The 26326-nt window shown below is 57.7% G+C and overlaps 1 protein-coding gene across 14 annotated transcripts in view; it reads right to left on the bottom strand.

The window, feature by feature from the left end:
• Positions 1–26326, bottom strand: part of LOC101091764 (E3 ubiquitin-protein ligase UHRF1) — a 177686-nt gene that overhangs the window by 145521 nt on the left and 5839 nt on the right. For 13 of the 14 annotated variants that reach the window (XM_045044228.1, XM_045044236.1, XM_045044232.1 and 10 more), the window contains exons 3-15: positions 19763–20026; positions 18850–19010; positions 15280–15495; positions 9031–9131; positions 8725–8911; positions 8008–8131; positions 7690–7797; positions 7300–7404; positions 6441–6547; positions 3306–3468; positions 3087–3224; positions 1222–1387; positions 992–1146 (exon numbers count right to left, since the gene is read on the bottom strand). In XM_045044228.1, coding sequence (XP_044900163.1) covers positions 992–1146; positions 1222–1387; positions 3087–3224; positions 3306–3468; positions 6441–6547; positions 7300–7404; positions 7690–7797; positions 8008–8131; positions 8725–8911; positions 9031–9131; positions 15280–15495; positions 18850–19010; positions 19763–20026 — 1995 coding nt within the window. Of the gene's footprint in view, positions 1–991; positions 1147–1221; positions 1388–3086; positions 3225–3305; positions 3469–6440; positions 6548–7299; positions 7405–7689; positions 7798–8007; positions 8132–8724; positions 8912–9030; positions 9132–15279; positions 15496–18849; positions 19011–19762; positions 20027–26192; positions 26293–26326 lie in introns of those variants that run through there. The other variant, XM_045044239.1, reaches the window with a different exon arrangement.

Below are 26326 nucleotides of genomic sequence, written 5' to 3'. Positions count from 1 at the left end.
TGTTGCCGTGAGCTCCCAAGTCCGTGGTCATTCATCACGGCTGCCGCAGGAGTCCTGAGCAGGAGCACCGCGGGGGAAGGTCCTCGCGGCCGAGGGACCGTGAGGGCGAAGGCCCCGAGACAGGATGACCGGGACCAAGAGCCGGGGTGGCTCAGTCGGTGAAACACCTGGCTCCCGCTCACAGTCTCACGGTTCGTGAGCTCAACCCCCACATCGAGCTCTGCACTGACAGCGTGCAGCCTGCGTGGGATTCTCTCTTTCACGGTCTCCCTGTCCTTCGTCTGCTCGCTCACTCTCTCCCCAAACAAAGAAACTCAAAAAAGCAAAACAAACGAAAAGAGGACATCAGAGTCGACAGGCAGGCCCTGAGCGTACACAATGGACTCTGGAGAGCGAGGCACGGGCCGCGGTCGGGGGCCACCGGGCTGCTCGCTTTCAGTGACCCGTCCATGTCATTTGCTACACTCAGAGCAGGAGGACCGAAAAAAGACAGGCCTGGTTTGGCGGTTCCTTAGAAAGCCGAGCGCAGACTGACCTGACGATCCGGCGCCTGGGACTACGCCCGAGAGGGGAAAGCTGGGGACGTGCCCCCTCGGCGGGGGCGTATTTGCTTTGCACTGCTGTGTGCAGGGACAGAAGCCAGACACAGAAAGAACGTGCCGCGTGACCCCACGCACAGGGGGTCCCTAGAGGAATCCTGTCCACAGAGACAGAGAATAGATGGTGGGAGCCGGGGGTGGGGGGCGGGGGAGTCAGCACTTCATGGGAACAGAGGCTCAGTCTGGGGAGATGGAAAGTTCTGGAGACGGGTGGCGGGGGCGGCTGCACGACAGCGTGCGCGTGCCTGAGGCCGCTGAGCCGTGCGCTGAACGCGGTGATGATGCTGAACTATCTCTACCCGTCGCGTAAACAAGGGTGAGGGGAGAGGCCGCCCAGGCCGGGCGAGCGGGAGGGCGGTGGGGGTGCGGGGGGGGGGGGGGGGGGCGCTCACCGGCCCGTCTTTGAGCGACTTCAGGATCTCGCTCCACAGCTTAGTGTTGTTCTCGTCCTCCTTGATGAGGCTGCTCTGCTGGGCCGTGAGGCTATAGGGCTCCACCTTGCTTTTCTTAGGTGTCCCTCGCGGGGACCCAGTGCCAGTCTTGCCCCCTGCCGGCACAGAGCGGAGTGGGTGAGGGCGGGCGGCTGAGCGCGCGCGTGGGCGCCGCCCGCGGAGACACCTACCTCCGGACTTGCACTTCCGCTTGCCCTTGCCCTTCTTGGGGGAGGTGAAGCCCCCCTCCTCGTCCTCGTCCTCGTCCTCGTCCTCGTCCTCCTCCTTGGCCTCCCTCTTGCTGTTCTCCTTCTCCTTCTCCCTCCTGGCCCGGGCCTCCAGGTAGCCTTCCGGGTACTGCAAAGGGTCAAGTCGGGCGGTGAGAAGCACAGGGTCCGGGGACCGGGGGCCGCCTCGGCCGGCGCCCTTTCTGCCACCTCACCCCATCGACATTCCGTCCCCGGTCCCCGCTCTGGCCTCCGAGCCTTGGACTCCCTCTCCCGGCTCAGCCTCCAGGGAGCCTCGGGCAAACGCACCTCCAACTGTCCAACTTCTCAGGAATAAGAGGGCTGAGGGAGCAGCGTGGCCCTGACGGGGTGGAGGGGAAGCGGTCGGACGAGGGGACACCTGGAAAACGCTGCGCAGCAGCTCCAGCAAGTGAGCGTCTAATTATCACCCTCGCTATTTACTCTTGTTAAATGTTTATTTCTTTTTGAGAGAAAGAGAGAGAGAGAGAGAGAGAGAGAGAGAGAGAGAGTGCAAGCAAGTGGGAGAGGGACAAAGAGAGAGAGAGCACACGAGCAAGTGGGGGAGGGGCAGAGCAAGGGAGGATTCAAAGCAGGCTCCGCACTGAGGACGCGGGGCTCGAACCCAAGAACCGTGGGATAATGACCCGAACAGAAGTTGGACGCTTGGCCAGCTGAGCCACCCAGGCACCCCTATTTCATTGAGAGGTGGGCAAACTCCTCCCCTCCCCAGGCGCCAGGCAGGATTTCTGCCTTCGGAGCCCCGCTGAGGCCCCGGAACGAAAGGGGGCGCCCCGGGAGAACTTCATTTACAAAGAAGTGGCCTCAAGGCTCTTGCTCGCCAACCCAATTTAGAGGAGTCTGGGGCTCCTCTGGGGTCCGACAGGCATTACTGAGTCAGAACCCCATCTCCGAGGCACCTCCAGTCCTGTGGGACTTTCTGGGGTTTCGTCAAGAGATCGACAAGCCTCTTTGGGAACACAATCGTTAAGTCGTGAATATTCCGGGAGCTGGTGTTCCCGTCGTCCGCTGGCTGTTTCCGTCTCCCGTTCCTTAGCCTCTGAAATTCTCCGAGGTACAAACATCATGTTCAGAAGACGACTCTTTGGTGACCCTCGGCGGGGGGGGGGGGGGGTATCTGATTCTCAGTGGCAATTAAGATTCCTTAAATAGTCCCACACCGACTTATCAGCTGTAGAGACTCGCCGTAATGAACAGAAAAGCCATAATTATGGTGCAGCAAAGGCGCGCCCCGCACCGGGTGAGCCCTGGGAGATGGGATCGGGAGGTGGGCGCCCCGGCTGCTGGGCGGAGGTGAGCGAGTGCTCGGAGGGCGTACCCCTCCCCACGTCACACCGGTTTTGTGGGTTTGCCTGGAGGCACCGTGGAGCCTGGCGAAAAGGAGGAAACCGGATTCCGCGCGGATTTCACACAAACCCCTCCCGGAACACAGCTCTCACAAGGAAGTGTGGTTCTCCACCCTCGAACCACGAACACAAACACCACCCGCCCACCCCCAACATCCACGGGCTGAACGATCCAAAGGGTACAGCCTGCGAGGTGCAACCAGGTGCCCAGAAATCACTTAAGATCACGGGAACCTGGGGCAGCTTCCGGCCGGGAAGGCGGGCCCCCACCGGCCGGGCCCTCGCCGCCCAAACCTCCCTGAGGCAGGCTCTGCCCCGATCCCCAGCGACCGGCCGGGAAGACGAGGCGCGTCGCGGGGCAGCTCCCGGCTCCGCAGGCATCAGGCCAGAGGAGTGCAGAGCGGGGCTCCCAGGCGAGAGACGGCAGGCCCGGCCCGGACGCACCTGCATGGTCAGCCCCAGCTTCTTGATCCGGTCCTTCCCCTCCTTCGTCCAGGGACCGGGTTCCGCATCGTCCCGCCGGAGCAGGTAGCGCCACACCAGGAAGCCGGACTTGCCCTTCTCCGGCCAGTACCTCACGACCTGCGGGCAGCGGCCGGCGTCAGCAACGTGCGGGGTCTGGGGCCGCACGGCCGGCGGGGAGGCAGGGCCGCTCGCGCTCACCTTGTAGATGCCGTCGTACCGGTTCCCCTCGGCGGGAGCGTACTTGCTGTGCTTCCGACCCTTGACGTTCCGCACGACCCGCACCGGCTTCCCCGACCGCCAGTCCTTGGCCTCGGCCCCTTTGCGGTCGTTGATGGGGGCGCTGCAGTTCAGGGCCAGCGCCCTGGGGGGAGAGCGAGGCCCCGTGAGGGAGAGGCCGGCCGGCGTCGCCCCGAAAGAGAGGCTCACGCTCTCGCCGCTAGGGCGCGGGCCCGACCTTCTCTGGAAAGAGGGTGTGGCAGACGGGGGTCAGGTTCAAAAGAGATCAGAGCGGGCTAGTGCGGCCCTGACTGTTCTTATGGGAAAAGGGTACGGGGTGGGGGGGGGTGGGGGGAGTGGTGTCTGGGTGGCTCAGTCGGTTCAGCATCTGACTCTTGGTCTCGGCTCAGATCACGAATGATCTCATGGTTCGCGAGGTCGAGCCCCGGGTCCGGCTCTGGGCTGAGCGCGCAGAGCCCCACTTGGGATTCGGTCTCTCTCTGTCTCTCCGCCCCTCCCCCGCTGGCTGTCTCTCTCAGAATAAGTTTTAAAAGCTTTAAAAACATTAGTTAAAAAAAAAAAAGGAAAAAGGAACGGAGGCACAGCACCCGGGGGAGAAGCCCACGTGAAAGAGGCAAAGGCTGGAGGGACGCACCCAGGAGCCACGGGACGCCAGAGACCGCCGGCGGCTGGAAGAGGCCGGGGGGGGGGGGGGGGGGAGGCGGGGATGCTCCCTCACAGGCTTCACAGGAAGCACGGCCCCGCCGACCCCGGCATTTCAGGGTCTGGGCTCCAGAATTACGCAAGAATGAATTCCTGTTGTTTTATGACAGGAGCAGCCGCAGGACACGAACACAGCACGCGGAGCTGTGCGAAGCCACGTGGGGCTGGGAGGCCTGTCCCACCGAGGGGCACGGAGGCCCCGGGACAGGCAGACCGGGGGTCAGGCTCAGCACAGACGACTGGCAGCGTCTTCGTGGCTCAGAAGGAGAGACGAGACGTGGACACACGCTTCCTGAGGATGACTACAGACGCGTGGGTCCAGCTCTCGTCCCAAAAGTGAGCTCAGGGCAGTCCCCGCATCGTCCAGGCTTTCCTGAACACGGGCCCCCAACAGCCACTGAACCTAAGATACTCCACTAGACAAATAACTGTGTAACAAAGCATGCCACCCCCCCCCCCCCGGTATTTAGTTACTTCTTCTGCGATTTTATTTACTTAAGTTTATTTATCTGAGAGAGAGGGGGAGAGGGGGAGAAAGCGCACACGCACGAGCAGGGGAGGGACAGAGAGGATCCCCAGCAGGCTCCGCATCACCAGCGCAGAGCCCGACTCGGAGCTCAAACCCACCAACCTCGAGATCGTGACCTGAGCTGAAGTTGGATGCTTCATCGAATGAGCCACCCAGGCCCCCTGAATTCTGCGATTTTAGACAACGGTATGATAAATATCACTACGTATAGAGGTGCGGCGGGGAGGGGAGGGGCTCAGTCGGCTAGGTATCTTGACTCTTGATTTCGGCTTAGGTCATGATCTTGCGGTTCGTGAATTCAAGCCCCACATCGGGCTCTTCACTGACATCACGGCGCCTGCTTGGAGTTCTGTCTCCCCCTCTCCACCCCATTCCCACTCATGCACGCGTGCACGCTCTCTCTCCCCAAAAAATAAAACTTTAAAAATAAGATCTTAAAAATATACACAGGTCACTACACATAAGATTTTCATGCTCTCGTGTCTCACAAACACACTTCCAAAGTAGAATTACAGGGTCACGGATAAGAACGTTTTCAAGGCTCTCTATACATACAGATAACTTTCCGAGAAGGTGGCACCCACCTGTGTTTCTTTTTTCTTTTATTTTTGAGAGAGCGCAAGTGAGCGAGGGGCAGAGAGAGAGACAGAGACAGACAGAGAGGGAGGGAAGGAGAATCCCAAAGCAGGGCTTAAGTTCACCCAATATGGGGCTCGAACTCACGAACCCTGAGACCATGACCGGAGCCAAAGTCAGACGCTTAACCAACAGAGCCACCCCAGGCTGCCCCCGCATCTGTATTTCTACCAACGGTGGAACACTAGTCTCGGTCTTGACATTTCTCAGCATTTTAGAGGTTTTGGCCAATTTTACAGGGGAAAAAATAGGAGTTTACCATCGCTTCAATCTGTATTCTCTGATTACCAACACGGAGTAAGCTTTCGCGGTCATTAAGGATGTGCGTTTCCTTTGTGAACGATCCGTGTGTCTTTTGCCATTCCCTATTAGTTGTTCTTATTGATCTGCAACAGCTCTTTATATACGAGAACACAGCCATCACGTACCATGTCCGTAGCAGACTTGTCCCCCAAATAGTCATCTGCCTTTTCACTCTACGTATGGGTTTTATTGATGCAATGTGTAACACTCAGGTCATCGCATCTCTTGTCATTTTCTCGGTTTCGTGATGCTTTTTGTGCTTATAAAATCCGTTGCCAATCTGCAGTGCGGGGCCGGCAATCACTGGCCCGCCACTTGGTTTTGCAAATAAAGTTTTGCTGAAACACAACCGTGCTTATTCATTTACACGGGCTCTGAGGCGGCTTTTGTGTCACAATGGCAGCATTGAATGGTTACAACAGAGACCGTGCGGCCCACAAAGCCACAAATATCCACAATCTGGCCTTTTAGGGAAAAAGTTTGCTTTAACACATCTGAAGGACTTTAGCAAAGGAACGTAAAAAAAAAGGGATGTTCGTCATCCTTACGTTCTACCAGTGTTTCTTTTTTTTAAATGGCAGACTTTTTTTAATGTTTACTTTTGAGAGAGAGAGAGAGAGAGCACACGTGAGCAGGGGAGGGGCAGAGAGAGAGGGAGACAGGACCCGAAGCAGGCTCTGTGCTGACAGCACAGAGCCCGACTGAGGCGGGGCTAGAACTCACGAACCGCGAGATCATGACCTGAGTTGAGGTTGGACGCTTAACCCACTGAGCCACCCAGGCGCCCCTCCACCGCCCTTCTAATGGGACCCTAACTTCCTGGACAGGACACCCCAAAACAGAACCAACCCCACCCCTGTGCAGCTGCCACAGGACGAGGCGGAGGCATGGCTGGAGAAGAAATAACAAAACCCGCTTCGGCAAACCTGTTGGTGTTGGTGAGCTTCTGATCACAAGACTGCTCCGCAGTCCGCTTGTTGCCAGAAAGATCTCGACCACCGCTGCCCGTGTACGTAAAAGAATTCCCGTGGTCCTGAAACAGAGAAGGACAGGCTGAGCCCTCCACACACAGGAGCACAGACTCCACCGAAAACAAACCCACACACGCCCGTCAGGATGTCAACAGAGACACAGAACGTGACAAGTAAGAACGCAAACTGGCACAGCCACGATGGAGAATGGTACGAAGGTTCCTTGAAAAGTTAAAAACAAGACTGCCATACGAAGCGGCAGGTCCCGCTTCTGGGTCTACACCCCAAAGAATTGAAAACAGGGCCTTGAGAAGGTGTTTGCACACTCACGCTCAGGGAAGCATGGTCCACGATAGCTAAACGTGCAAACAACCCCGGCGTCCGTTGGTGGATGAAGGATTAACAGTGTGTCCATCCACACGCCGGAATATGACCCAGCCTCAGAAGGAAGGACGTCCTGCCGCCTGCCACCACGTGGACGGACCCAGAGGACACCGTGCGCAGTGACAGGAGCCAGACAGAGAAGGACACGTCCCGCGTGACCCCACACACAGGGGGTCCCCAGAGGAGTCCCATCCACAGAGTCAGAGAGTGGATGGTGGGAGCCGGCAGGGGGAGTCCGTGCTTCATGGGGACAGAGTCCCAGATTGGGACACGGAAGGATCTGGAGACAGATGGCAGGGGCGGCTGTAGAAAAGCGTGCGTGTGCCTGATGCCGCTGAGCTGTGCGCTTAGAGATGGTGACAATGATGAATTTTATGTGCATTTCCCACAGTTTTGTTTTATAACTCCAGACCATCTCCCCCCCACTCACCACGTCGTCCTCGTATCCGCCGGCCAGGACCAGGGAGTAAGCCCCGTCGTTGCTCCGGCCGTGGATGCCCGCCACGTGAGGTCGATGGACCCCCGACTCGCTGACCTACAACGATCACCGAGAAATAAGTGGAGCCCTCAGGACTGGCTGCGACAGAGACAGTCAACCCCACCGCCCTGGCTCCCTCCCACTTTCAAAGCCAGCGGCGAGACTCTTCTGCCAAAGGCGTCATCACCCCTGTTACGAGAGCCCCTCCCCCAGACACCCCGAGTCTGAGCCACACCCTGGAAGGAACAGGCCTGAAGCCCAGCCCTGCCGCCTTCCCTCGGGGTGGCCCTTGCCCAGGGGCGGGGGCCTCTGAGGCCCCAGAGCCCAGGAAGTCGGGGGTACCTGGACTCTGAACCTCCACATGGTGCCCACGGGGATCCCCGGGATGGGTCCGTAGTGGTTGGACGGGACGATGGTGCACTCCTTGGTACGGCCCACGCAAGCCATGCCCTGTCCGTCCGGAAACAGAGGCAAGAGCAGTTTGAGCGCTGGCGGGCCAGGAAGGGCGGCAGGGGGCGGGGCGCGGGGGCGGGGCGCGGGGGCGGGGCGCGGGGGCGGGGCGCGGGGGCGGGGCGCGGGGGCGGGGCGCGGGGGCGGGGCGCGGGGGCGGGGCGCGGGGGCGGGGCGCGGGGGCGGGGCGCGGGGGCGGGGCCGCCTCACCTTGCCCCAGTCCCGCTGGGAGGAGGACGTGGCCGATGCCATCTTCGCCTTCTTCTTGCTCTCTTTCAGCTTCTCCCCGGCCAGCACCACCTCGCTGGCGTCGTTCCGACACTCGGGGCAATACCTGCGACGGCAGGGGCGTCACCTCCAGCCCGCGCCCGGCCCCTCCCTCGGGCCCCACACCGCAGACACGCCGGCTCCCCGACTCCCTGCCGTCCTGCGCTGGGGGAGGGGGGCGTTTCCATTTCAATGGACGCCGGCGCGTTTAACGAGAAGCCCAGCTCACGCGTGGCGAGCGACCCCACCGGGCAGGGCAAGGCAGGGCGGGAATGTTCCCCTCGCCCCGGAACGTTCTACTGGACGGCAGACGCTCGTCCCTCTCCCACGGGAATTCCCGGGGCCTCCCGACGAGGAGGGCAAATCCGGCTGGGATACGGGACACACACGGGGACGCTCGACGGGCACCTGCTCGCGGCCGCGGACTCGGTTTCCCCACCCCGGCGAGGGCGAGGTGTGCGAACGACAGCCACGAGGAGCGGCGGCAACAAGCCCGAACAGGTTGGGCGAGGGGGAGGGAGGGTCCCCGGCCCGGAGCCGAGCCCGTCGCCACCGCCCCGTCCGCGTCGACGCGGAGCGTGGTGGCCGAGAGGCCGCGCTTCAGACGTGCCGTGACGCCGGCCCTCCCCCCCCCCCCCCAGCCCCGGCCCGCCCGCTCACCACTCGTCCTCCTTGGGGATGCTGCTGAGGGGCGGGCGCAGGCAGTAGGTGTGGAAGGCCATGTCGCACTCGTCGCACATGAGCTGCTTGTCCGGGTCCTGCTTGCCCCCGCACAGGTGGCAGGCGCACACGCGGCAGGCCTTGTTCTCGTCGTCTCTGCAGTGCCTGCAGGAGGGCCCGCTCTTCCCTGCGCACGGGACGGCGGGCTCAGCGCGGGCGGCGCCAGCCGGGCACGGTCGGGACGGGAGCCGCCCCCCCACCCCACGCCCGACGCGGAACACACGGTGGGGCGGGACCCGAACGCACTTCTCATCGGGTTTTCCACCACGGGGCTCCCCTCGCCCGGGCGCTCGATCTTGAACACCTCGTCCACGAAGATGATCCGACAGTCATTGAGAGAATCGTCCCTGTGACGCAGAAGCCGTTAGTTAGACCGTTCCAGCTGGCCGACCCGCCCCGGGGGCCGCGGCGGGGACCCTGCCACCTAACGCGGCTCGCAGAGCGCACGGGCAGCTCTGGTCCGAATGCTACGGGGGCCGCGAGCGCCCACGGAACTCCTCCCCTCGCCAGGTCAAGTCCCACCGGCTCAGAAACCAGACGAAAACGACACGCACACCGGGGTTTCACCACGTGATGCGTCTGAGAGAACAATGTCTAACCTTGCGGCAGGCAAGACCGATGGAATTAGGCATACAAAACCTACAGGTAAAGTCTGATTCAATTTCCTGGTCTCACACTATGAAAACTCTGATAGCTTAAAGGGACCCCCAGTGAGGGGCGCCAGGGTGGTTTAGTTAAGTGTCTGGCTCTTTTATTTTTTTTCCAGAGACAGAGCAGGAGCAGGGGAGGGGCAGAGAGAGGGAGACACAGAATCCGAAGCGGGCTCCAGGCTCTGAGCTGTCAGCACAGAGCCCGAGGCGGGGCTCAAACCCACAAGCTGTGAGATCACGACCTGAGCCAAAGTCGGACGCTCAACCGACTGAGCCCCCCAGGTGCCCCCAAGCGTCCCAGTCTTGATTCCAGCTCATGTCATAATCTCACGGTTCTCGAGATCAAACATCAGCCTCCACGCTCAAAATGAAACAGACATTTAAAAGAAAACAATGACCTCCAGGCATCAATCCAACAACTCCATCAACAACGTCCCCAATGGCAACCGAATGTGGTCACCAACATGGGCCACCTGTGCAATTCTACGTTTGCTAACAACCATCCTGGAAAAGTAAAAACGGATGGAACTCAGGGTGCCTGGGGCCTCAGTTGGTTAAGCATCTGACTTTGGCTCAGGTCAGGAGCCTGTGGTTCAGGAGTTCAAGCCCTGCATCCGGCTCTGTGCCGACAGTACAGAGCCTGCTTGGGATTCTCTCTCTCCCTCTCTCTCCGCCCCTCCCCCACTTGCACTCTTTCTCTCAAAATAATGAATATATAAGCTTTAAACAACAACAACAACAACAACGAACCGGGGGCATCTTGGTGGCTCAGTTGGTTGAGCGTCCAACTTCGGCTCAGGTCATGATCTCGTGGTTCACGAGTTCAAGCCCCACATTGGGCTCCATGCCGACAGCTCAGAGCTGGAGTCTGCTTTGGATTCTGTCTCCCTCTCTCCGCCCCTCCCCCGCTCATGCTCTGTCTCTCTCTCAAAAATAACTAAACATTAAAAACAAAAAAAAAAGCAAGGGGCGCCTGGGTGGCTCAGTCGGTTGAGCCTCTGACTTTGGTTCAGGGCATGATCTCTCTATCCGTGGGTTCAAGCCCCACGTCAGGCTCTGTGCTGACAGATCGGAGCCTGGAGCTGCTTCAGATTCTGTGTCTCCCTCTCTGTCCTTCCCCTGCTCGTACTATCTCTCTCTGTCTCTCAAAAAACGAATCAATGTTAAAAAAAAAACTTTTTTTTTAAAAGCAACAGAATTGATGGGAATGCGTTCCATGTAACCCAACGTACACAGAATATTATTTCAACCCGTGAGGACCGTCGCGGCGCTGTTAACAAGCTCCTTGGTGTTCTTTTCCAGCACAAAGTCCTGACGCCCAGTGTGTGTCTCACACTCCCGGCACGTCTCAGCTCGTGCTGGCCACGTTTTGGTGCTCGACAGCACGAGTGGCCACAGCCACGGCCCTGGGCCACATAGGCCCAGGTCGCCCCACCAGTTCACGGGAAGCCCGGGGGAAAAGGCGCGTAGGAGGTGGCGCTGGGAGATGCGCAAGGCAAAACCCCGCTGCGGGGATGCTTTGGCACAAACAACCCGGCTTCTGCAACAGAGAGCCCGGTCAGGAAAGGGGGACAGCAAAGGACCAGAGACTGAAAGGGAACAGCAGCTTGAACGATACATGGCAACCTAACTGAAGCCCGTGCACGTTACACAGATCCCGACCAAACGGATGGCCGAGGAAAAAAAGGTGACATAACTGGAAGACGAACCAACGACCGAACACGTGACTCAGAAATTAGGACCGGGGCGCTGGGCTGGCTCAGGCGGTGGAGCATGTGACCCTCGATCTTGGGGTCGTGGGCTCGAGCCCCGCATTAGGCATAGAGGCCACTTAACGTGAATCAGTTAAAAAGTGAAAAAAAATTGCGATTCATCTTTGCGTCGTGATGATACTATTACAACTAAGTTTCTTAGGAACAGTCACCTTACAGAAGTAACCCGCAAGAGATGCATGGTTGCGACGGCTCAACGCCTGGGCGTTACCTCACTACGCTGGGGGCAGTGGCATTGTCAGAGGAAGGAAAGTGACAAGAATCCATTGCTAGTGGACACGCCCTCGCACGAAGGCGAAGGAAGTTCCTCCGACAGGTAGGAAATTATACAGGAAGGCATCTGAAGAGCACAAGGAGGAGAGAAAAACAGAAAGGGCACGAGTGTGGGCACATACGCCAGATTGGCCTCCGTGCGCGTCCTCAAGGCCATAGGGGACACAGATCCTGACACCGTCCGCTTCTCGGGGACTATGAAGGGACAGAAACGAAGACAGGTTTCTACTCTTCACCCCAAGTGGCAAGAGTGACCACCAGTATGTCACGTGTTTACAGTGAAATCCAGAGAAACCACTAGGAAAGCCACGCACAGCGATACACTCGGGAGACCACACGCAAATCTGCACAGAATCCTGTAACACGTTTTAAGTGACCCACGGGAAACGGAGGAAACAGAGGGAACAAAGTCCCAGCACAGCATGATTACCGGAAGCGTGAACAGTCTAAACGTGCCAATTAAGAGGCAAGATGGCAAAGTGGATTAAAAAACAACCCAGTTGGGGGCGCCTGGGTGGCTCAGTCGGTTAAGCCTCCGACTTCAGCTCAGGTCACGATCTCGCGGTCCGTGAGTCCGAGCCCCACGTCAGGCTCTGGGCTGATGGCTCAGAGCCTGGAGCCTGCTTCCGATTCTGTGTCTCCCTCTCTCTCTGCCCCTGCCCCGTTCATGCTCTGTCTCTCTCTGTCTCAAAAATAAATAAAACGTTAAAAAAAATTAAAAAAAAAAACAAAAAACCCAGTTGTAACCTGTGTATGGGAACGTCGCTTCCAATTCAACCACATCGGTTGGAAAGTCAAAGGGAAGAAAAGGACACAGCATGCAAATGGTAACTTGCAAAAGCCAAGCAGGTATGTCATACCCTCCCCGCGGAGCCAGGAAAACTAACACAACAGAAAGATCTTTGACCAGGAGGACGGAACTGCCCTAAAGGTGTGTGCACCAGACAAGAGCCTCCCAACTGTGCAAGAGAGGCAGACACGCCCCACAGCGAGAGCAGGCCTTCGGGCCTTCTGGTCGCAGGGCCGCACGGGGCACCTGACAGAGAACCAGACAGACAAGCAGCAAGGATCCGTAGTGAGCACCACCAGAGAACAAACTCTCACAGAGTTAAGCACGACATTCTGCCCACCAACAGAATATGCTTTTTTTTAAGGAACCCCAGAATATTCACCAAGTTAGACCCTCCCTAGCAGGGGCCATAAAACAAACCTCAACATGTTTGGAAGTGAAATCACACAGAGTACGTTCTCTGACCACAATAAAGTCCAGTTAGAAATCAGCAACAGAAGGACAGCTCAAAAGTCTCTGAATACCTGGGAATGAGACTCAATACTTCTAAAGAAGCCAGGAGGCAAAGGGGGAGTCTCAAAGGAAATAAAAAAAAAAAAAAATTGAACGGTGAAGAAAAAGAAAAAATACAACATCGCAAAATATGTGGAAAGCAGTTAAGGCAGTGCTCAGAGGGAAACGTATAGCACTGAGTGCTGATGTCAGGCAAGAAAACGGCTCAGATCAAGGTCACGATCTCGCGGTCTGAGAGTTCGAGCCCCGCATCCGGCTCTGGGCTGATGGCTCAGAGCCTGGAGCCTGTTTCCGATTCTGTGTCTCCCTCTCTCTCTCTGCCCCTCCCCCGTTCATGCTCTGTCTCTCTCTGTCCCAAAAATAAATAAACGTTGAAAAAAAAAATTTAAAAAAAAAAAAAAAAAGAAAACGGCTCAGATCAATAGTGTAAGTTGCTACCTCAAGAAACTAGAAAAGGAAAAGAACCCAAAGAAAGAAGAAGGGAGCAAATTTAAAAGATGAAAGCAGTAATCAATGACATTGGAAACAAGAAAACATAGGGGCGCCCGGGTGGCTCAGTCGGTTAAGCGCCCGACCTCGGCTCAGGTCATGATCTGGGGTGGGTTCAAGCCCCACGTCAGGCTCTGTGCTCACAGCTCAGAGCCTGGAACCTGCTTCTGATTCTGTGTGTGCCTCTCTCTCTGCCCCTCCCCTGCTCGTGCTCCCTCTCCCTCTTTCTCTCTCAAAAACAAACATTAAAAAAAAGGAAACAAGAAAATAGAGACCAGCAATGAAATAACACGCTGGTTCTTTGTTAGCAATGACATAGCTGCAGCCTGGCCTGAGCCCCAGGACCTTGCTCCTAAATGCCAGCATCAGCCTCTGCCCTGGTGTCCCTGCTCCCACACTGCCCCCTACAGTCCATTCCCCTCTCGGCCACCAGAGCTAGGATTCTTTTTTTTTATTTATTTATTTTTTTTTTCAACGTTTATTTATTTTTTTGGGAGACAGAGAGAGACAGAGCATGAACGGGGGAGGGGCAGAGAGAGAGGGAGACACAGAATCGGAAGCAGGCTCCAGGCTCTGAGCCATCAGCCCAGAGCCTGACGCGGGGCTCGAACTCACGGACCGCGAGATCGTGACCTGGCTGAAGTCGGACGCTTAACCGACTGCGCCACCCAGGCGCCCCATGGATTCTTAACTGTAGGTGAAAGTGTGTCGCTCCTGTGCTTAAACGCTCCAATGGCTGGCCGCAACAGACAATGAACACCAGTTCCGTACCTCTCCATGATGCTTGGAGGCTCCCACAGTCTTGGTTCCTCCCACCTTCTTTCCCTCCACTCCACCCCACTGGCTTTCTCCCCAGACTACAAATGCGCCAGGTATGGCCCTGCCCCAGGACCTTTGCACTTGTCGTGCCTGTGCTTAGGACACTGTTACCCAAATACTTGTGTACGTATACATGATACGTATGATGGAATATTATTTCAACCACAAGAAGGAAATCCTGACACCTGCTACAACGTGGATGGACCCGGAGGACACTGTGCGCAGTGACAGAAGCCAGACACGGAAGGACACGTCCTATGTGACCCCACTCACTGGAGGTCCCTAGAAGAGTCCCGTCCACAGAGACAAAGAGTAGATGGTGGGACCCAGGGGTAGGGCAGGGGGCAGGCAGTCAGTGTTTCATGGGGACAGAGTCTCAATTTGGGGAGATGGAAAGTTCTGGAGACAGATGGTGGGAGTAGCTACACAACAGTGTAAGTATGTTTGATGCCCCTGAGCTGTGTGCTTGGGAAGGTTTAACATAGTAAGTTTTCTGTTATATATATTTTCTCTCTCTCTCTCTCTCTCTCTCTCACATACACACACACATACACACACACACACACACACACACACACACACACACACACACACACACACACAGGCAAGGTAGGGTAGGGCTTGGCAAACACTTCCTGCAAAGGGCCAGACGGTAACTATTTTTGGCTTTGCAGGCCACGCACTCTCTTTCCCAACTAATCAACTCTGCCCTTGTGACACCAAAGCAGCCACAGATAACCGTTGAAGAGATGGGCGTGGCTGTGTGCCAATAAAACTTTATTTGCCGAAACAGGCAGACGGCCGGATCTGGTCTGTGGACTGCAGTTTGCCGAGCCCTGATGCGGAGTACATCCCTACGTGCGCTTTGCTTCTGTGCGTGTCTACGCCTGCTTATGCGCAGAATATCCCTGGCAGGTAACAGGAAGACAGGTCTCCAGAAAGGACAAACGGGTGACCAAGGGAAAAAGGGAGAATATTCCTTCGGTACTGTCCGGACTTTGACCCATTTGAGATTATAACTATTCACCAAACTCCAAACAGCACAAAAGAGAGAGAAAGGCAACTTGAAATCTCCACTGTCGGGGCCCGGGGCTCGGAGACGGTCCCCCGAGTGAGCGTGTGGCAGAGACCGAGGGCCTCACCCAGACGGCGCCGGCCGGACAGCCGCAGGGCCCGGCGTGTCACTCACCCGAGCCTGACGTTGGCATACAGCTCCCGTGCCGTCCGCGTCTCACGCTTGCGCAGGATTTCCGCGTCGTACCAGAAGCCACGCTCCTTGGGGTTGTCGGGGTTATAGTTGAGCATGACCACCTGGCCGACCTCTATCTCCTGCCACTGCAGAATGGTTCGGGCACGGGCCCGCACGTCGCGGGGACTCATCTGGACCACTCCATTCTCCGGGTAGCTAGGAGGAAAACCCCATGCTCAGATCCCGGGGGGAACACCCGACTTCACTCCCCGGGGAAGGAGATAGAAGCCGACGCAGAAAAGGCTGTGCCAGCGTGGGTTTGGGTCACCTTGATCACGGTGGCCTGTGAAGTCCCCTCCCCAACAATCTCCTTGGCGGGTATGGAAAATACACAGCCAGAGAAGACACACCCCGATTACAGAAGGTGTTGTGGGTTCAACTGTGTGTCCCCCAAAAAGACATGTGGGAGTACTAATCCCTGGTACCTGGGAAGGGGATCACTTGGAAATAGGGTCTCTGCAGATGTCATCAAGTTAAGAGGAGGTCAACACTGGGGGGGGGGGCCCTAAATGCAATGACCGGTGTCCTTATTAAGAAGAGGAAATACAACACGGGGCGCCTGGGTGGCTCAGTTAAGCGACCAACTTTGGCTCAGGTCATGATCTCACGTTCGTGGGTTCGAGCCCTGCGTCGGGCTCTGTGCTGACAGCTCTGAGCCTGGAGCCTGCTTTGGATTCTGTCTCCCTCCCTCTCTGCCCAACTTCCCCCATCTCCTCAAAAATAAATAAACATTTAAAATTAAAAAAAAAAAATAGGGCGCCTGGGTGGCTCAGTCAGGTAAGCGTCTGACTTTGGCTCAGGTCACGATCTCACGGTTTGTGGGTTCGAGCCCTGCATCGGGCTCTGTGCTGACAGCTAGGAGCCCAGAGCCTCGTTTGGATTCTGTGTCTCCCTCTCTCCCTGCTCCTGTTTCTCTCTCTCTCTCTCTCAAAAATAAACAAACATTAGGGGCGCCTGGGTGGCGCAGTCGGTTAAGCGTCCGACTTCAGCCAGGTCACGATCTCGCGGTCCGTGAGTTCAAGCCCCGCGTCGGGCTCTGGGCTGATGGCCTGGAGCCTGTTTCCGATTCTGTGTCTCCCTCTCTCTCTGCCCCTCCCCTGTTCATGCTCTGTCTCTCTCTGTCCCAAAAATAAATAAACGTTAAAAAAAAAATTTTTTTTTAAATAAACATTTAAAAAAGGGGGGGGAGGGCACCCGGACAGCTCAGTCAGTTAAGCAACCAACTTGGGCTCAGGTCCTGATCTTGTGACTTTTGAGTTCGAACCCCATGTCAAGCTCTGTGCTGACAGCTCAGAGCCTAGAGCCTGCCTGGGATTTTGTGTCTCCCTCTCTCTCCCTGTCTCTCTCTGTCTCTCTCTCTGCCCCTCCCCTGCTCACGCTCTGTCTCCCTGTCTCTCTCAAAACTAAATAAAACATTAAAAAATTAGGGGCGCCTGGGTGGCGCAGTCGGTTAAGCGTCCGGCTTCAGCCAGGTCACGATCTCGCGGTCCGGGAGTTCGAGCCCCGCGTCGGGCTCTGGGCTGATGGCTCAGAGCCTGGAGCCTGTTTCCCATTCTGTGTCTCCCTCTCTCTCTGCCCCTCCCCCGTTCATGCTCTGTCTCTCTCTGTCCCAAAAATAAATAAACGTTGAAAAAAAAAAAAAACTTTTAAAAAAATTAAAAACAGGGGTGCCTGGGTGGCTCCGTCGGTTAAGCGTCCGACTTCCACTCAGGTCATGATCTCACGGTTTTGTGTTCGAGCCCCGCGTTGGGCTCTGTGCTGACAGCTCTCAGCCTGGAGCCTGTTTCGGATTCTGCGTCTCCCTCTCTCTCTGCCCCTGCCCCACTCACATTCTGTCTCTCTCTCTCTCAAAAATAAATAAACATTAAAAAAAAAGAAAAAAACAAAACAAGAAGAAGAGGAACTTTGACAGACAGGAGAGTGACGTGTGAAGACAGAGCCAAAGACTGGAGGGACGCGGACACAGGCCAAGGACTGCCAGCCGCCACCAGGAGCTCTAAGAAGCAAAGAAGGATGCTTCCCTAGAGCCTCCGGAGGGAGCGCCGCCCTGCCGGCCCCGTGATTTTGATTGTGGACTTCTGGAGTCCAGAGCGGGGAGAGCACCAACTTCTGTTACTAGAAGCCACTCAGCAGTGCCACGTACTTTGTTGGGGCAGCACCCCCCGCCCCAGGGCTTACTACAGAGGACATCTGTGGAGGCAAAAGACTGCTGCCTGCCTCCCCGTGCCTCTACCGGGAGGGGTTTATGGAGAGGGGCTTACCTCGTTACAATAGGAAGTCATTATTCCCAACATGCGAGAATATTCTAGCAGCCTCGAATAAGGCATAAAGTAATTGGGCTGAAAGAAACATTCTGCCAACAACGAGGTCACACCTCAGCTGAAGGGGAATCCCTAGATCTATCACGACTGCCCGCAGCACCTCGTGCCCCCTTTTCTCCAGCAAATGTTCGAGAACGAGGGTTGCCCAACTTTCCCCGAGGGTCAGACAGTGAATATTCTAAGGTTTATAACTACCCAACTCTATACAAGCAAAACAGCCACAGCCAATATATAAAGAAACGGGCGTTGATGTGCTCTGATAAAGCCTTCTTCACAAATCCGGGCGGCATAGGGCTGGGGACGCGGCCCGAAGGCCGCAGTGTGTAACCCCCTCCGAGAGGCCGCAGGTCCTGCAGGGACGGACTCCTTCCTCCAACTCTCCCAGTGGTTTTTGCAGAGTGAAGGGAGGATGTGCCAGAAACCGGCAGGGAAGCCGATGGGGCCCCCACATCCCCCCCCCGGAATGTAAACTCCCTGGGGAGGCACACGCCCTCTGTTACGGAAGGAGACGTGTCCCCCAAAGTCCCCAGGTCGGAGCCCTAAGCCCTGATGTGACTGCACGTGGAGGTGGGGTCTCCAGTGAGGGGAGCAGCGTTAAGAGAGGCCATAAAGGTGGGGCTCTAGTCTGACGGGACTGGAGTCCTTCGAGAAGGAGACACCAGGGCTCTCTCTTGGCCCCACAAAGGACCGGCTGCCTGAGGACACAGTGGGAAGGCGGCCATCCAAAAGCCAGGAAGACCCTGCCAGCCCCGTGATCTGGGATCTGCAGCCTCCAGAACTGTGACATGTAGCCGTCCAGCCTGTGCGGTCTTGTGACGACCACTCAAGACACCCAAGGAGCACATCCGAGGTCCTCTCTGTGACAGACAGGGACTCCCCGTGCCTCGCACACAGTAAGCGCTCACTAAGTACTTGTGCACTTCAGTGAGGGACAGACGAGAGACTCGGGAGCCGGTTCATGCAGTGGCGACACAAGGCACGAACAGAATAAAACAGGAAGTGGGGTGGGGGGGCACCTTTCCAACTAGATGACCCGAGGAGGAGGGGGTCCGCCTGGCTGTGGGTCCCCGAGACGTGGCTCCTCGAGGGGTGGCCTCCTGTGTGGTTTGCTGGCGTGGGTGGTGCCAACCTCCAGGCCCCACATACACGGAGCCAACGCCCCGGCCCAGCCACCCTCGGTGCCACTCACTCGTCATATTTGACGTGGTAAATGATGTCGTCTTCGGGCGTCACACTGGAGGTAGAGCTGCAGGGCTCGTCTTGGGAAGGTGCCTTCCTGGTCACCCTGACAACCTGCGCCTCGAACCACGCCCCCATGTTCGTGTCCCGAGCATCCACATACTCGTTGACCTGCCAGGGGCAAGAAACCGAGGACACTAGTCCGATCGGCCACGCTGACCACAGACGCCGCAGTCTCTCGGGCACCCGGGACCTCGGGACCGGGATCAGACCCAAGTGCCCACAACAGGATTCCTTGGCTGCGGCACCGCCGACATTGGGGCCCGGTCGCCCTCCAAGCGGGGGTGTCCCAGGTGCTGTCGGGGACTGAGCAGCATCCCCGGCCCCCCGCCTGTCGATGCCAGGAGCACCCGGAGCGGGGACAGCCACAGACGTCCCCAGGTGTCGCCAAGTGTCCCCTGGGGGCAGAATCGCCTCTGCTTTGCAGTCCCGGGGAGGCCAGAACGCCCGTCTTTCAAGATAAGCTGGGAACCCGGATCTTTATGTGATGCTGGCTGACCTCAAGGGTGGCAGCGAATTCAGGGGTTTTGCGGCCCCTGGGAAGGGCACAGAAGACCCCCGCACAACCCGGACACAACACTCACCACGCAGGATCACAAGGGAATGCTGGAATATTCTGTTCCCACAGGGATGCTCCAGGAGCCCACCCACTGGCGATTTTCACGGCAGGACCGGGGGCCCAGCCCAGGGAATGAGCAGCCTGCCCGCCCTCCTGGGACCGCAGGTGGGCACCTGGGAAGCCAGGGACGATGGAGGGGCGGAGGGGCAGGGGGGCAGGCTGCCCGGCAGCCTGGGGGCGGAGAGACTGGCCGGGCGGGGGGCGGGGAGCACATTCAGCCCCAAACCTTCTGCGCGAGACCCACCTTGTACAGACCCAGCTCCGTCTCGTCCCACACGTCTTCATCCGCTAAGCCCGCCTTCCCGTCCGCCTCCGAGGCCGCCTCGCCGCTATTGGAGGACTTGTCCGACTCGCTCTGGCCCAGGCAGCAGCCAGAATCGGTATCTGACAGTTCAGAGTCCTTCTCCTTGCTGCTGCTGGGGGGGAGCACCAGGCTTTGGCGGACCAGGAGCTGGATGGTGTCGTTCAGGCGGACGTCATAGTCGAAGAGAGTGTGGCCGTCCTCCATCTGCAGAGACACGGAGGCCAAGGTCACTGGCCCGCCAGACACCTGCCCTCGCCCTCCCGGTGCCAGGCAGGACTCCGCCACAAGCACGGTACCACACCTGCCCTCGCGGAGGCCAGGATCTAGCTGAGATTACGGGACGACACGACCTATCAACTCCCGGGGGGTGCACGCTGTCACCCCTTCCCTCGGGGCCCTTACGCCTCCAAAGATATTCCCTGTGTCATACGGCGAACGTTCTGTGAACACACAGCATAACCTCCCATGTCAGGAGAGGTTTTCTTTCTTTTTTTCTGAACGTTTATGTATTATGAGAGAGGGAGCCGGAGAGAGGCAGGGAGAGAGGAGAGAGACTCCCAAGCAGGCTCTGGACCATTAGCGCAGAGCCCAATGCGGGGCTCGAACTCACGAACCGTGAGATCACGACCTGAGCTGAAATCACGAGCCGGACGGTTAACCGACTGAGCCACCCAGGAGCCCCAGGGAGGTTTTCTTAATATTCTGTCTTTCGTAACTTTTATCACAATAAAAACGCGTTACCTTTATCGCTGGTTCTAAACGGAGGGCAATTCTGCCCTCCAGGGAACGCTGGGTGAGGTTCCCTGGCTCAAAAGTGTCTATGGTGTGAAGGCAGAGAAACTCCGCGCTAGTAATTTGGGGGGAAAAATGGGAGCGCAGGCCCTGCCCACACTGGGCAGCGCAGCCACTCCCCGCAGGGAGTGGTCACACGGTCCAAAGCAGGGTGAGCCCCGGTGTCTGCGAGTCACCCCCTCTCTCCCTCCACTCGGCGTGTGTATTTAAACGTGTGCAGCGTCCCAGGACATCAGAAGGTCAGGCCGTTACAGAACGCAGAGACTCCTGGGGGTGAATGGAACCCCCTAACCAAGGGGGTCTCGCTCAGGGTGATCCTGTCCCCAGGGGACACTCGACGAGACCTGGGATCGTTTCGGTTGTCACAACCGGGGTGCTCCCAGCATGAGCGGGCGGGGCCGGGGAGGCCCTCACAACAGGGAGCGACCCAGCCCCCGTGTCCCCGGTGCTGAGGAGACCCCGTCCTAGATGCACCGATGCACACACCCAACAGTCAGCAGTTCCTTTGGAGGCTCTGGCTCTCGCTCGGCCCCTCTGCCCACCGGAGTCCCTGCTAGCAAACCCTCCCTGCCAGCCAACTCCCGTGGGCCACCCTGGGCGCGTCCCGGCAAGGGCGCGTGAAGGAGTTTTACCTTCTGAGCCGCATCCCGGTGGCTCAAAAGGCCAAGGAGTTGTCTTTTGCTAGAAACTGTCCCGGGGCGCTCCGCCAGCTCCCAGCAAGGACCCTCGGTGCATCTAGGTCTATCCCGATGCCCCAAGGCAGGTTTCTGCACTGCGGACACATGGGGCCGGACTGTTCCCTGCAGGACCCTCCTGGGCACCACGGGGGAGCGGCAGTCCCGACCCCGCACGCTCCCTGCCAACCACAGACGTCCCTAGACACCGCCCACCGTCCCCTGAGGGCAGCACTCGCTGGTTCAGAGGCAGTGTCCTAAAGAAGAAGAGGGAGACAAAGGACAGCAGACACGAATCAACTTTCCTTCCTTCCCGATGTGCCGGAAGTGGTGGCTCCAAGGCCAGGTGGCGGGCGATGCCTCACACCAAAGCGCGGCTCAGGGCCCAAAGCCCCTGCTGCGCTGGCTGCTAGTCTTTTCTTTACCGGTCACAGGCCGGAGAATCTGATGAATGATCACCCCGCTCCCCCGGGAGGATGCACCTGGACACATTAACGCCCGCCTGCGGCCACAGGGAATTCCGCGACCCCGCTCCCCCCACCTGTTCACCTGGCACGAGGGTGCAGCCTCCCATGTGCCCAGCCCTGCCCACGTGCCACGGGAAGGCCAGGGTCGGGGAGACATGATGCCGGCCCTCCATCACCGGGCCAGCACAGGACAATGGGTAGAGGGGACACAGATGGGAAGGAAGAGACCAGACCGGTCAACCTGCACACCCATATGCACAGCAGCCAGGCTCACAGCAGCCTAAGGGCGGAAACAACCCAGCGTCCATCAACCTGGGGTGGGGGGGGGGGGCGGATACACACAACGCGTCTGCCGCGCACGAACACGTCACTCGGCAGGAGCGAGGCGCCCACACCCGCTGCCCCGCGGACAGACCCTGAACACCTGATGCTCAGAGAGGGAACCAGAGACGAGAGTCCACACGGGGTGTGAGTCCAGAACAGGCTCTTCCAGGGACAGGAAGGGGACTCCTGGGTGCCAGGGGAGGGGGGAGGGAGCGACAGCTAGTAGGGATGGGGCTTCTTTTTTTTTTTTTTTGGAGGTTTTTTATTTTTGAGAGAAAAAACGAGAATGGGGGGGGGGGCAGAGAGAGGGAGACAGAATCCGAAGCAGGCTCCAGGCTCTGAACTATCAGCACAGAGCCCGACGCGGGGCTCGAACCCACAAACCGTGAGATCATGACCTGAGCGGAAGTCGAATGCCTAACCGACGGAGCCACCCAGGCACCCCAAGGACGGGGCTTCTGTCTGGGGCGATGGAATGTTCTAACCTTGACTGTGGTGACAGATGCACCATGCTGTGAATATAGTCAAAAGCTCTAGACTGTGCACTTTAGGGAGTGAACGGTGTGGTATGTGAATCACATCTCAATAAAGCTGTCTTTTATTTATTTGTGTTTTTTTTAAGGGAGAAAAGGAGTCCAAGAAAGGCGGGTACTGTATGATTCCAGCTCTGGGACATTGTGGAAAAGGCAAAGCCACAGAGACAGCAGGGGCTGGGGGAGGAGGGACTGAGCAGGTGTGGCACCAAGTTCAGTTTCAGGGCAGCGAGGCCCCTCTGATCCACAGTGGCGGGTACGTATCGCCACACGTGTCCAAACCCGCAGAACGCACGCCAGGAAAGAACCCTGACGTCACCCATGCGTTGAACGTAACAGACATGTCACCCTAGCGGGGATGCCGACAGCTGGGGGGGAGGGGAGTGTACGTGGGAGGCAGGGTGTACTAGAAATCTCTGAACCTTCCTTTTAATGGTGCAGAGAACCTAAGATCCAGGTCATGTCCTCACAGCCATGAGATCAAGCCTCATGCTGGGCTCCGGACAAGGGAGAGCCGGTGGGAGAGAGCTGGAACCAGGGAGAGCACAACCGGGCCCCTAGGGTCCACAAGGGGTCAGGAAGCCCTGACCGTGCAGGAGCAAGGACACAGACAGAGGCACAAATAGGGCAGGGAAAGGGGCATTCGGGCTGCGGGCGGGAGGTGGCATAGCGCATAATTCACAAGCTGGTCTGGCTGCTTCCTGAGGCCACTTCTGGAACCTTCCAGCAGGGCCCCCGCAGTCCGCAGGAAGCTTGCGCAAGTATCTGCTGTAAGAGAAGGTATGCGTTGTGTGCCCCTCCCCCTCCACCTTGCCTGCCCAAAGCTGTGCACAAACGTTCTGTTCAGGAACCATGGGGCAGAGAGGCTGGGCCCAGGCCTGCCTCATGCCAACGTGTTCGGCATCAGGTGCTGGAACATTCCACGTTTGGATTCGTTTTCAAGATCCTAAAATTCCAGAGCCTCTGGCCAGCTCAGTGGGTGGAGCGTGCGACTCTTGATCTCAGGGTTGTGAGTTTGAGCCCCACGCTGGATATAGAGATCACTTAAAAATAAAATCTTAAAAAAAGAAAAAAAAGGGGGATCCTAAAGTTCCAGCGGAGGCTGATGGCATGAATAAAAAGTACAAAAGCCGAACGACAGGTGATCTGCACCTCATGGTAGCAGTCCTAACGTTAAAATTAAACTCGAAGTTAACATCTCGTAGAACCAAACTCTGCACTGAAAAATCCCTCGAACTGCCTATTCTAGAACATGTATACATGGTTTGGGGCCGATAACTCCACAAGTGACAATTCAGGTCTAGGCAAAACTACCCACAGTATTTATGTCTGTCTGTCTCTCTCTCTCTCTTTTTTTAGAGGGAGAGAGAGCAAAAGCAAGCCGGACAAAGAGGCTGAGAGGGAGAGAGAGAGAATCTCAAGCAGGCTCCACACTGACAGCACAGAGCCTAACTTGGGGCTCGATCCCACAACCGTGAGAGCAGGACCTAAGCCAACAAGACTCGGACGCCCAGCCAAGCCACCCGGGCGCCACTGTCTTTCTTTTTTAATCCAAGTACGCCTCCTGGACATTTGGAATTTTCGGCCACGCATGCCGTGCAAGGGCGAAATAAACACGTCCACGATTTGACATCTAAACACGCTGGTTCCTGTTGGAAACTGGGATTAAAAACTTGCCACGCCTACCACTGCTGCCCACTCTCTGCCCCCTCGTGACAACCTCAAGGGCTACTTTTCAGGGTGCAGGGTGCTGCCCAGAGGCGCGAGAGGCCAGGAAATACACGCCCCAGGGCTTGACAAGATGTGGTTCTCCAGTCTGCTCGGAGCAGCCATTTCAGCGAGAGGTGGGGCTTACCGTGGGCCTTGAGCCTCATACCAAGAGGGAGGGACCCACAGCTGGACCCACAGCTGGAGGAGGGAAGGGAGCACTGACAGGGCCTGTGGGTGAGCTGGGAGAGGGAGGAAGCAGGAAACTAACCGCTCTGCAGCCCTTCCCGGGGGCGCAGCCCTGGCCCCTCACCTGCCTGCCCTGCTTGGCCTCCGGGCTCTGCAGCAACCCGACATGCAGACAGGACACACGGACAGAGATGGGAGAGAAGAAAACACGTGAAGCCGGAGCCCAGATGCGGCAGAGGGGACGGGGCTCCCCGGTTCAGCGGGGGGAGCAAGGACAGCAGATGAGCACCTCAAGGCCACGCACGACCCCTCCTCATCACCAGTAGCTCCGTGGGCTCTTCAACAGGGTCCAAGGGACTCCTGAGGCCACACAGTTTGCGCACCCCTCCCCGGGAAAACCTCTCTGCAACACGGTGTCCTAGGGGACCTGTTCTAGTACATTCCGCGGCAATGCTGTTCCTGACAGAAACCCTGGACCCCGAATGGAGGCGGGGAGGGGTGTAACTGGCAGGCTACAGCCAGTGTGACAGTCTAGCCTGCACCTGTTTTTGTAAATAAAGTTTTATTGGGCTCCTCCTGAGACACGCCCCTTCATTTGCATACGATCTCCAAGGGCAGGGGTGAGCAGTCCTCACAGAGACAAATATTTACATAAGGGGTTTGCTGACCTGGCTTAGCAGGAATGCCCTCCAGCTGGGAGCTGGGGGGGGGGGGGACCCTGCCTCGAACAGCCTGAAGGGCAGGACTCTGCTGCCCGACTCTGACTCTGCCCTTCAGGAAATCGGGGACAGCGTTCAGGAAGAGCCAATTTGAGCTGGTGGGGTGCGAGGACACGAATGACCCTCGCAAGGCCGTTCTCAGGGCGCCATTCAGACTGATCCTTCAGACTGTCCTTAGCACAGCTTTTGAGGCCCGCGAGGCCGATTTAGCTGTTTTCCTAAAGTAAATTATCTACTAAATCAGTACTTCCCAAGTGGCGGCAAATGCAGGGAACGAGCCGCCCCCCCCCCCCCCACCGGCGTCAGCAAGGCCGAGGGGGAGAAACCCAGAGCCCACGGATTCATTGCACCTTTACCGCTAACTGGCCGGACCTGGCTGTGACCGCCCCGCTTTCTCACCAGGCCGCACAACAGCCACTTCCCTGGGCAGGGAACGTGGGGAGATTATGTGAAGAGCACAGCACTGCACCTGAGCTCAAGTCACCACAAAGGACAGCCATTGTCATTTTCATGGGCAGTCAAAAAAAAAAAAAAAAAAAAAAGGGCGCCAGATGCCTCTCGCCCTTGCCCAGGCTGGGCCTGCCGCCCGAGTCCCTGCCCCCATTCCGCCTTCTTGCATTTCCGCCAATCAAGCGACATAACCGCCAACCTATTCAGCCTAAACAACCCGGCCACGAAACCCTCCCATATCCTGGAGAAAGACTCAACTAGGTTCTGCTTTATCGACTCAATCAACCTCACTGCAGCCCTTGGACTACTACATGTTTCTTTGGGGGGGGGGGGGGTGCGAGGAAGGATTACAAAGACTCTAGAACATTCTGTGAAAACAGCAGTCTTGCCCCCACTGGAAACTGCGCGGCTTTCTATCACCTGTTAGCTTGGTCTGTTTGCAGACTTGACTCACTGAGGTGCTGCTATATAGGCCTTTGTCCCCGTCCTCCCCCCCGCCCCGTCGCTGTCCACACCTCCCGGCAGCCAGGCCAGGGCCTCGCCCTGCATCCTTGGGGAAGTTGCATCACGCTCCAGGCTCGGCTTCCTTATCCGGAAGCCAGAAGTGACGACACATTCCCTCACAAAGCTGCCGAGTGGGGCCCGTCTC

Source organism: Felis catus, chromosome A2 (genome assembly GCF_018350175.1).
Source record: "Felis catus isolate Fca126 chromosome A2, F.catus_Fca126_mat1.0, whole genome shotgun sequence".
Taxonomy (NCBI): Eukaryota; Metazoa; Chordata; class Mammalia; order Carnivora; family Felidae; genus Felis; species Felis catus.
The sequence above is the reverse complement of the archived record's forward strand: the minus strand, read 5'-3'. Positions and strand labels throughout refer to the sequence as shown.